This window comes from Gymnoscopelus braueri, assembly GCF_963280865.1.
Source record: "Gymnoscopelus braueri genome assembly, chromosome: 22".
Lineage (NCBI taxonomy): Eukaryota > Metazoa > Chordata > Actinopteri > Myctophiformes > Myctophidae > Gymnoscopelus > Gymnoscopelus braueri.
The window spans coordinates 42,838,525-42,850,414 of NC_137624.1; the positions used below are offsets into that span (position 1 = coordinate 42,838,525).

General features: G+C 49.7%; 1 protein-coding gene across 1 annotated transcript in view; it reads right to left on the reverse strand.

Annotated features, from left to right (window-relative positions):
* The window catches only part of LOC308077936 (uncharacterized protein), a 196,499-nt gene extending 188,436 nt beyond the window's left edge, over window positions 1–8,063 (reverse strand). Inside the window, exons 1-2 of the mRNA XM_080418950.1 lie at window positions 7,975–8,063; window positions 7,219–7,390 (exon numbers count right to left, since the gene is read on the reverse strand). Of these exons, the coding sequence (XP_080275076.1) occupies window positions 7,219–7,390; window positions 7,975–7,997 (195 nt within the window). The 5' untranslated portion in view covers window positions 7,998–8,063. The remainder of the gene's footprint in view (window positions 1–7,218; window positions 7,391–7,974) is intronic.
* Window positions 8,064–11,890: the final 3,827 nt, after the last annotated feature.

Genomic DNA, 11,890 nt, shown 5'->3' on the forward strand with positions numbered 1-11,890 from the left:
ACAGTTCTCTACATCAGCTTGTGTTTTCATGTGTTCAGTTGAGGTGCTGGCTATAGGCTCTGTGTCTCTGTTTTCTTCATCAGCTTCACTTTTCACTGCTAGTAATGTCAACGTTGAGCCAGCAGCCTCCTCTGGTCTTTGAAGTAGTTCCTCTTCCTGTTCCTCTTTAATCTGTGGAGGTTCTGGTTCCTCCTGGACCAGACTGGGGCTCCTCTCCTGATGTTCAGGGGAAACCTCCTCTTTACACACAGGGAGGAGTGAGAGATCTAGGAGGAGGAGAGAAGAGGTAACGTCAGCAGAGATCAACTCTATGTGTGGATCAGATTAATTCCCCTATTTATTGATTTGTTTTGTAACGATCGCCGGCGTTTTCAGGTTTTATATTGTCTGTTACAAATTCACACTTATAGTCTCACTTCTAAAAAAGGGTTGTGGACAAAGTATGAATTGTGTAACTGATCTACAAATCCAAACAGCACTAACCAATGTTTCCAATACCTAGTCTATTGAAAATCCTGGAAACTAATTTAGATTCCACTGCGTAAAGTCAAATAGTGACTTAAGTAATTGGCTTAACTGACATCTCTGTTCAGTAAAACTGTGATCCTATTATAATTCATTAATACTATTAAAGGCCCTTTTCCATTGCACTTCATGTTCAGATCATGGTTAATATTAACATGCACACGGTTTGGCTCTGGTTGGCTAACCGTGCTCAGCTCAACCCAGCCGAGGGCTTAAAGGAATAGTTCACCCAAAAAATTACTAATTTTCTATCAATTACACACCCCATGAAGCGTATATATATATATATATATTCAATGATTTGTTTTAGGCCCTGCAGTGGGAAAGCACTCTGAGAGTAGACACAAAATGAGTGTGTGAGTATTTATAACTAGATATAAATGTATCTCTGTGTGTGTGTGGGGAGGGGGTCACTCACAGCCTGCCTCAGTGCGGTTGTCCTCCAGGGTGAAGATGTGGCACTGAGGGGACATGCCGTGACTGGACACACAGCCAACACTGATGGACATCTGCTTTACACACACACACACACACACACAAATCTTTGAATATATTTTCTTTTAAAGCGAACATTTTTTAACTGAAACATTTGCTTCTGGGGGGTCCCTGGAACTAAATGTTTTGAGACGGGGGTCCGCGGCCAAATACATATCATTTTGGGTGGTCCTTGACAAGAAAAAAGTTTGAGAACCACTGATATTATAGCAACATACGTTTTTTTCAAAAAGAAACCTGTTAGGATTTAGAAGACATTTGTAGAATCCCCCAGAAGCAAAGATTTGAGTTAAAAAAAATATATATATTCAACGATTTGCACACATTTTTCTAAAATAGCAGATCTTCTTCGGTTCACATCATCAGGAGTATCAACATAAACAGGCTAGTGTTGGTTCCTCTGTTGCACCTATAATCCAGGCAATTACATTGTACAGTTCAACTGGCACTACAGATTTAGACACAGGTTAAAACAAAAAGATTTTTGTTAAAGGTTTCATGACATTCAGTTTTACAATACATTAAAAGTCTTTGTCATGGTCCTTCAAACGTGTATATAAAGTTTTAACTGAAAATTCCACTCTAGTGAGCCATTGCAGGTGTTTTTCTCTCACATTTCTAAAGCCTTTTCAACTGCAATGAAAAAAGAAATCTTTGCCTGCGGGTGTCACTGTTGAGGGATTTTGCCTGTCAATCATTGCCTCTGCTCCCCCCCCCCCCCCCCAAAGGAAAGGATAGGGGAGGGGAGGGGAGGCGCGCGGAGGGGAGGGGCGAGGAGGAGAGTGGGCGGGAATAATGGACCGTGACCTCACAGTCCAAGGGCCAATCACAGATTACTTTTCAGCCTAATCATTCAGAAAACCCCAGACCACAGAAAATCCACTGAATGTTCAAAGTTCAGGTTTTTTGGGTGCAATTGAGGTCATAAAACCCCCCCAAAAAACATGAAAAATTAAAAAAGTGAAAATGAATGGCATAGAACCTTTAAAGCACTATATTCTGATAGTAATCATTGCTATAGAGCAGAGGTCTTCAACAGGGGGTCCGCGACCCCTAGGGGGTCCGCGGAGGTACTGCAGGGGGTCCGCGAAATTGTTGTTTGATTAAACAATATTTTTGTTTGAAAAAATAAAATAAATAAAAAAATCCCCCCAAAATGTCAAATCGTCTTTAAACATAACATGAATCCATAGCAAACAGATAAATGGAGGCACAATGCACAATAACATGCTATGTTTATACATATTTTGTAGAGAATTTTTATTTTGCACACCTACTGGGGCAGGTGCATATAGGAGCAGGCAATATAAAACACAATTGTATACATAAATATACAATATATGTGGTAGCCCCCCCTACCCTACGAGGTAGGGGGTCCCTGCTCCATCTCCCCATCAGTTTGGGGGTCCCTGGCCTGAAAAGGTTAAAGACCCCTGCTATAGAGTGTGTGTTCAGTAACAGGGGGCTCTCGGTCTCTCCAGCTCTTTAACCTATTTAACCTATTTTCTGAAAAACTTCAAATATTTATTCAAAAATTACAAAAAGAATATGTTGCTATATACTGTACATAGCAACAAGAACCCCAAAAGGGGTTCCCGGCTTGAAAGGTATAGTTACGTAAAGGGGTTCCAGGTGTTAATAAACAGAAAATAGATTTTCAGGTAGGTGACATCATTTTAGCCAATCAGGAGAGAGTACCCATTTATCATCTTCATTTTTTATAGTGTTCCAGTTCCACTTGTGTGTCTGCTGTGTCATCACTTCCAATTTCACTTGTTTAATCTGTATCCAGGCTGAGTTCTCTAGGGGGAGAAGATGACAGCCTTCACGTGGCCTTCCCTGTGAGTAGTGAGAAATGGTGAGAGACCAACTCACGAAACTAATGTCGCCAAAGAATCATCGAGCTGGCAGACCAAGGTACAAGCCAAGGCCAAGACCAAGGCAGAGAACATCCTCTTTCGGACAGGCAGACACCCCCACTGTCGAAAACCAAGGTCTGTCGGTGCTCCAACTCAATGTCGAGGGCCTGACCATCGCCAAACGCGAAGTCATCAGACATCTCGCCGATGCCAACAAAGTGGCAACTGTTCTCCTTCAAGAGACACACTGGGTTTCAGACGACAACCTCAAGCTGCCCGGGTTCCTCCTTGCTGGATCCATCCGCAGCAAGAAGCATGGAATAGCAACCTTTGTCAGGGAAGGACTGAGCTGGTCAGCCACCAGTCAATCCCCACCTGGCTGCAACATGGAGTGGCTGGTCACCAAAATCCAAGAAACATCTGTTGTGAATGTATACAAGCCCCCACCAACAGCGCTTACTATAACATCACTTCCATCTGTGACAGCTCCTGCCATCTATGCTGGTGACTTCAATTGCCAACATACGGACTGGGGTTACAACAACACATCACAAGATGGTGAGGTACTGAGTGAGTGGGCTTCTAACACTGAAGCACTGCTGCTATTCGACCCAACAGAGCCCCCGAGCTTCTTCTCTGCATGCTGGAACTCGTACACCAATCCAGACCTTGCCTTTGCTGTATGTCGTAATAACGACCTGAAACCGGAGAGACATGTCCTGGACAGGTTCCCTCGGTCACACCATCGACCATCAGTCATCAAAGTACCATCACTGGTACAGCCAGTAGCTGGCAAACCGGTCAGGAGATGGAACTTCAGGAAAGCGAACTGGCAGATGTTTATGGCTGAAACGGAGAGAAGAACTGCTGGTCTCCCGGACCCAGAAGCAGCCGATGTTGATGCTGCATACACCGCCTACTGTGAAGTCCTCCTAAGGGCAGCAAAGCACAACATCCCACGTGGATTCAATAAGAACTATATCCCTGGCTGGGACGAGGAGTGCAGCTACCTGCTGCGTCAACACCAGCAGGCGAGCTCCAGGGGAGAAATGGACGCAACAGCAACAACTCTACTGCAGAAGCTGGACAACACCCGAAGGGCTAGGTGGACTGAAGTAGTGGAATCTATCGACTTCACCCACTCCAGCCGGAAGGCATGGCAGACAATCAACCTGCTCTCAGGGAGAAAAACAACACCCCGTAGGTGTCCAGTGTCAGCCGACGCCATTGCTTCCCAGCTCCTAAAAAATGGCCGCTTCCCTGAGGCAGACAAACACTTCACTCGTCTGACATCGTGTGAGGTGTCATCTCTCTCCAGGGCAGCCAACGTGGATGCTAACCTTTCGGGAGACTTCACGACAGCGGAACTAAGGGCAGCAATGAAAAAACTGAAGCCGGGCAAGTCACCAGGTCGAGACAATATCCATCCAGAGTTTGTCATACACCAAAGTGAAAGAACATCCCACTGGCTTTGCTCGTTCTTCTCATCGTGCTTCCGGAGGTCCAAGATTCCAAAGACCTGGCGCCGTGCCTCCGTCATAGCCTTGCCAAAGCCAAACAAACCCCCCGAAGACCCGAAGTCCTATAGGCCCATCTCTCTGCTCTGCGTCCCATATAAGATCCTGGAGAGGCTTATACACAGCCGTATCGAGCCAGTGGTGGACCCACAACTCCCCCCGGAACAAGCCGGCTTTCGCAGAGGCAGGTCAACAGTGGACCAGGTTACGCTACTCACTCAGGACATAGAGGACAGCTTTCAGGACAATGAGAAAGCCGGAGTTGTATTCCTGGACCTGACAGCCGCCTACGACACCGTGTGGCACCGTGGACTACATCTGAAACTGCTGAGGACAATCCCGGACCGGCATATGGTGAGGTTCATCATGGAGATGATATCCAACCGGAGCTTCATCCTACAGACCAGCGATGGCCAGATCAGTAGGCTCAGAAGGCTGAGGAACGGCGTCCCGCAAGGCTCCGTCCTCTCACCAATGTTGTTTAACATCTACATTCATGACCTGCCAGATACAACATCCACTAAGTACGGCTATGCGGACGACCTGGCTATCATGCTTCGACGTCCAACATGGAAGGCGATGGAAGATGGCCTCAACCGAGACATGGGCATCCTGGCAAACTACCTCCAGAAGTGGCATCTTCAGCTCAGCATGGGCAAAACAGTGTCTGCAGCTTACCACCTCTACAACCGGGAAGCAAGAAGGGAACTGGATGTGCATGTTGGCAACCACCGCCTGGAGTTCCAGCAAGCCCCCAAGTACCTCGGCGTATGCTTGGACCGAACACTCTCCTACAAGCAACATTTGGATGAAGTGAAGGCCAAAACAACAGCAAGGGTCTCGCTCATTCGACGCCTAGCAGGTTCAACTTGGGGAGCTTCCCCCCAGACCCTACGCATATCTACGCAAGCCCTGGTCCTGCCCGTAGCAGAATACTGCGCCCCTGTCTGGAGCAGAAGCCCCCACGTCAACAAGGTTGACACTGTCATCAACAGCGCTCTCCGGACAGTAACTGGTTGTCTGAAACCCACCCCTGTGTCCTACCTGCCAGTCCTAGCTGGAATCGCCCCAGCCAGTCTCCGACGGGATGCGGCTACCCTCGCCCTGGCAAGAAAGGCCCAGAAATACGACAGGCACATCCTGCACAAAGCCACAACAACACCGGCACCATCAGGCAGGCTCAAGTCTCGCCATCCCTACAAGAAGGCAGCACAAGAGATGCTACAGTCTATCCCTGAGGACTTGTCCAGAGACGCCTGGCTGGCAGCATCGTGGAAACGGTCATGGGAGACAGCTGGGCCCTCCCGTATCCAGCGATACATCCAGGACCCAGGAGGAGGTGTAAAAGGAGAAGACATGCCACGCCATCTATGGACCTCGCTGAACCGTCTGCGCACTGGAGTCGGGCGCTTCAAATCTTCTATGAAGAAGTGGGGCCTAACGGACAGTGCGGCATGCGAGTGTGGCGAGCCTGAACAGACTGCCGAGCACATTATCACCGGCTGCCCCCTATACAGCCCACCCTCAGAAGCTGGTCTTTTCGACTTAGGACCAGAGACGAGGGCGTGGCTGCAGGACACTGAGTTGGCCATCTGATGATATACGAAAGAAGAAGAAGAAGCCAGCAGTTTACATGGTAAAACATAGGAAAAATTGTATTTATTTCTCCGTTTATTTTTTAACATTGAAGTGAACTGGAGCAGCAACTTTTTGGAAAATGTTATTTATCTCAGGTACTTTGTAAATATGTAGATAACTTGTCTGGCCTTCTGTTGTTCTGTTGTTCTCTTGTTTTGATCTCCTTCCGACTTGCCCCCCACCCCTCTTCTCCTCCCCCCCCCCTCTTCTTTCTATGGAATTAACGTTGCGATGGGAATGATGTACAAAAACGAATTTCACCCACTTTTTCACCTTGTAAACCTGTGATGTGACAATAAAACTGATTCTGATTCTGATTCTGATCTCCTGGTTCCTAATTTTTTTTTTTTTTTTTTTAACAAAACGTTTATAAACGTTTTTGGCAGGCAGATTAATAAAGAGCTGGAGAGACACGGAGACTCCTGTTACTAAACAAAAACTCTATAGCAATGAGTACTATCAGAATGTAGAGCTATTTAACACTTATTTTAACCAAAGAAAATCCCTTAGCCTCTAGTGTGGGAGGCCACGGACATGTCATACCGGGAGAGTCACATAGAAGCCTCTTCAATATCAATCCTGCACTATACCAGTGGTTCTCAAACGTTTTCACGTCAAGGACCCCCAAATTGACACTTATTCGCCCGCGGACCCCCATTTGATAAGATATGCCAGGGACCCGCATAATAAGAGAAGATTTTTAAGGCTCTAGCAGTGATTCTCAACCATTTTAATTTGAAGGACCCCCCAGTTTGACATGCATTAGCGCTACGGACCCCCATTTAATGGCATTTATATCTCTGGGACCCCAATTTACATTGTAAAATCAATATTATTGTAACTCTGAGAGTGTACAAATGGAACCAAATGGACCCGTTCATTTGGTTCCATTCGTACACTCTCAGAGTTACAGACCCGTAAGGGTCCATTTGGTTCCTAACTATTCATCATTCAGCTGGGGACCCCCTGGAGCTCCCTCAGGGACCCCTGGGGGTCCCCGGAACCCACTTTGAGAACCAATGCACAATACAGTGTCTTTGTGTGCTCTGTAGTTTTCTGTCCAGATGTTATACTTGCTGTGTGTGTGTGTGTGTGTGTGTGTGTGTGTGTGTGTGTGTGTGTGTGTGTGTGTGTGTGTGTGTGTGTGTGTGTGTGTGTTCACTGTCACTTTCAGCTTGGCTTACCTCAGTTGACTCGGTTGTAGTTTCTGTGCCCGATGGCTGAGGCGGCCTGTCTAACAGTTTATCTGCTGATAACGTCTCAACACAAACCAGCTCAGAGATGTTGCTCTTGGTAGGGCAGGGTAAAACCAGCTGGGCCAATTCACGGGTCCTCCTCCTCTTCAATTTATCCTGCCTGCAACATAACGTTATAGGGAAAGATGAGCACGATTTAGTTTAACCCATAGAGACCGGGAACGCATCCGTGTGTAATTTTTGGATTTCTTTGGTTATTCAAAAATAGCAGATCTACAAGCTCGTAGCGCGGCACTCGCAGAGCTTGTAGAACTGCTATTTTAGAAAAATCATGAAAATGTGTGCAGATCTTTGAATATATATATACATTTTCAACTCAAATCTTTGCTTCTGAAAAAAAAAGTTTGAGAACCACTGATATTATAGCAACATAAGTTAAAAAAAAAAAAAAACTGTTAGGATTTAGAAGACATTTGTAGAATCCCCCAGAATCCAAGATTTGAGTTACAAATGTTTGTTTATAAAAAAAATACATACATTCAAAGATTTGCAAAAAAAAAACGTAATTTTTATAAAATAGCAGCTCATAGAGCTCTATGAGCTTGTATATCTGCTGTTTTTGAATAGCCAGTATAAAATAGTGTTTTAAGTGGTTACACAGATGCGTTCCCGGTCGCAGTGGGTTAAATATACTCTCATCAATAAATGTGCAATGTGAGCAAATAATTCAATGTAATAACTCACTCTTCTTCATCTGTGGTTTCCATAGACCTTGACAAGATTCTGGTGTACTGTTGGTAACAGGACCTGTGGTACCGAACCTCCAGGGCCACACAGACGTTGTCAAAGTCTTCGACGTCTCGCTAATGTAGGCTAGCCACTCCACACGCGAATGGCTACCTCCGTTATTTTGACCAACACCAAATCTCCGCACTTTCCTCGTTGCACGGGCTGGCTGTGTTAAATAACTGTACCGATATCTAGAGCTCAATCTTATAACTCCAAATCTACCCTTCGGTCCAGGGACGATGCACATAGATAGATAGGTGTAAATCACTCGACTACAACAACATCAACAATAACACCGATACTGCCTTTTTGGTAATTTATTAACACACACACATTCACACATAAACACACATGGTTCTAAACTAAACTACCACTTGGTACAGTATTTGCTACCCCTGCCAGCCCCAGAGAAACTACGCATACTAGTTCTCCTTAAAATAGGTGCTAACGGTAACACTTGTAGATGTGCTGTAGTAGCAGAAGTTGTAGTAGGTTATTTAACTGTAAACAGAAAACACACGAATGGAAAAATACTATTAATACTACGAAAACAAACATAAATATGTAAACAACATGTATGATTACAATAAAACAGTTTAGCACACAAAATGACCCTTTTCCATGCACAATTGCTTACCAGCTCGTATTCTACGTGCTATCGCTCTCACATGCTGCGATGGAATGTTCTTTCAGCTGTAAACAACTTTACTGCGCATGTGCAAGACCACTCGTGGAACTCTTCTGCAATAACACACTAGTTTCATATAAATACGGATGTTTGTCGCATCACAAAATTAAGTCATTCTTCCCATAAAATCGTCCCCCCAAATGTACACATTTCCCCAGGATTCTAAACCACAAAGAACATATGCAAATGGAGTAAACTCGGTAAATAAACTAATTAAAAATACACAACCAATGGAACTTTCCATGACGTCACCCCAGGCACGTGGAAAAACAAGACCCTTTTCTCTCCTCGGTCGCCCGTTACCAGCTTAACCCTGTACATGGGTGAATGATTTTAAACACAATTAAAAATATATAATATGGTCGAATAGACCCTATAAAACCCTACACACACACACACACACACACACACACGGTTACGCTTCGCTACTCCGACGCCTCGCTGTTCCGACCCCTCGCTGCTCCGACAGCCGGAATCTGGGCTCAAAACGTCTGAAAAAAGAGCAGATCCACAAGCCTGTAAAAGGCTGATGTCTTGGGGCGCAATACCGCCGGCGTCCACAAGGCGGCGCCGTCCCCGGTCCCTGGTCCCCATCGGGGGTCCATGGACCACCTCCTACCCAGGGACGGTGGCTCCCGGGGCGGGTAGAGCGGGCGAGTGTGCACCCGGCACTGTGTTGTGAGGGACTGGGCTCCCTGGCCCCTGGCCTGTGTGGAAGGGAGAGCCAGGGAGAAGGGCCGACTGGTGCCATCTCGTAGGTAGGGACCATGCCCAGGAAGAGGCCTCCTCCTGGGGCAGCGATGGGCCACGGAGCGCCCAAAATCCTGGTCCCCAAAAATTTTCTAAGTCCAGGAGCCCCTGGAGCGGGTGGGCCCCTTCCCTCCTGCCTCATGGAATTTTCCTGGAGGTGCCTGGAAGGCCGACCCGTGCCATCGGGTAGTTATGCCCAGGACAGATGCACGTGCCTGGGGCTGCGATGGCGACGCGGACCGCCCAAAATCCTGGTTCTCCCACAAAAAAAAAATTCTAAGTGTCTGCATGGGCTCCAGAGGTCCCCAGGGACCCCCTGGAGGACCCCCGGCCGAAAATCTCAACTTTTTTCGGGCTTTTTTATGAGCTTGTCGATCTGCTCTTTTTCGGCTTTTCGGGCCAAAACGGCCGGTACCGACCGGGCCGTGGGTCGCCCGGGGCCGGCGGAGGGCTCGTTGGATCCGGGGCGGGGGTGCGCACGCGTCGGTGCCCCCCCCGGGTCCCTGGGTGGCTGCCCGGGCAAACTGCGGCCGAAAAAAACCCAAAAACGACCCGGAGAGCCCAGGAGCTCAAGGGCTTTTCCCCCCTCCCATGCGACAAATTTTTCATGGGGGGCAAAGTGGCCACTTGTGCCATAGGGTATATAAGGACCATGTCCGGACATGGTCCACCATATTCGGGGGCGTCCCCGTGCCTGAGAGGGCCAAAAATCCTGGTTCTCAAAAAAAAAAAAAATTTCAGAGTCCAGAGCTCCTAGGAGGCTCTGGGCTCCAAGCCTCTCCCCTGCTTGAAATTTCGCATGGGGGGAGAGTGGCCACTTGTGCCATCTCGTAGGTAGGGACCATGCCCAGGAAGAAGCACCTTCCTGGGGTAGCGGTGGGGCGCCGGAGACCCCCAAAATCATGGTTCTCCAAAAAAAATCAAAAAATCAAAAAAGCCTCCAGAGGTCCGCGGGGACCCCCTGGAGGACCCCCGGCCGAAAATCTCAACTTTTTTCGGGCACTTTTCGGGCTTGTGGATCTGCTTTTTCGGGCCAAAACGGGCGGTACCTCCCTGTCCGAGGGTCGCCCGGCGCCGGCGGAGGGCTCGTTGGATCCGGGCCGGGGGTGCGCACGCGTCGGTGCCCCCCCCCGGGTCCCTGGGTGGCTGCCCGGGTAAACTGCGGCCGAAAAACCCGGGAAAAAGTCTGAAAATCGCACTGTGTTTGCAGGCCCCGCGAGGTCGGGGGCTCTGGCCTCTCCCCTGCGTGAAATTTCGCGTGGTCGGAAAGTGGCCACTGGTGCCAGCGGGTAGCTATGGAGCATGCCCGGAACCGGGGCATGTTCCTGGGGCAGTGTCGGCGCCGCGAGAGGCCCCAAATCCTGGAGGATTCGAGAAAAAAGCCAGGATTTCTTCAGAGTCCAGAGCTCCCCGGAAGCTCTGGGCTCAGGGCCTCTCCCCTGCGTGAAATTTCGCGCGGTCGGAAAGTGGCCACTGGTGCCAGCGGGTAGCTATGGAGCATGCCCGGAACCGGGGCATGTTCCTGGGACAGTGTCGGGGGCCGCGAGGGGTCCCCTGTCCTGGATCTCCGCGTCGTACCTCCCCGTCACCTGCCCGTAGCCCAGGAGGCGTCTGGCTCACGCCTGCCTCCCTCCTTTGAAAAAGTCTCCCGGGCGAGACACCGACTCGCTCCAGACCGTACCTATGGAGCTTGGCCCTCGCGATGCCCAGCGCGAGGCTCCGTCTCGGGTGGCGGCGCGGGCCCGCTCCTCCTGGATCTCCGCGTTGTACCTCCCTGTCCCCTCCCCGTGGCCCAGGAGGCGTAGGGCTCGCCCCTGCCTCCCTCCTGTGAAAAAGTCTCCCGGGCGAGGCGCCGACTCGTTCCAGAACGTACCTATGGAGCCTGGCCGTGGCGAAGCCCGGGGCGAGGTTCCGTCTCGGGGCGGCCCGGGTGCCCGAGCGGGGCGCCCGGTGGTGGTGGCCGTGGGTCCCTTTCCCCCCTCCCCGCGAGGGGGGAGAGAACCATGAAATTGGAGGCCTCTTCCCAGCGGGCTTATGGGAAGAGAGAGGCCTCCGCTCGGGCACGGCCGGGCGGACGGGCGCCCTGGAGGTCCTCCTGTAGCCCACGAGGACCTGGGCTCTGCCATGGCCCCCTCCTTTGAAATTCTCTCCCGGGAGTTTCGCCAACTTTTCCCATCCCGGTTGTATGGAACCGGCGTGCGGACGCCGATGGACGGGACGACGGCAGGCCCAAGAGAGGCCTCCGGTCGGACGCGGTCGGGCGGCCTGGCACCCTGGAAGTTCTCGTGTAGCCCACGAGGACCTGGGCTCTGCCATGGCCCCCTCCTTTGAAATTCTCTCCCGGGAGTTTCGCCAACTTTTCCCAGCCCGGATATATGGACCAGCGTGCGGACGCTGGGGACACGGACGGCAGGCCTGCCCGAACGCAGGGCC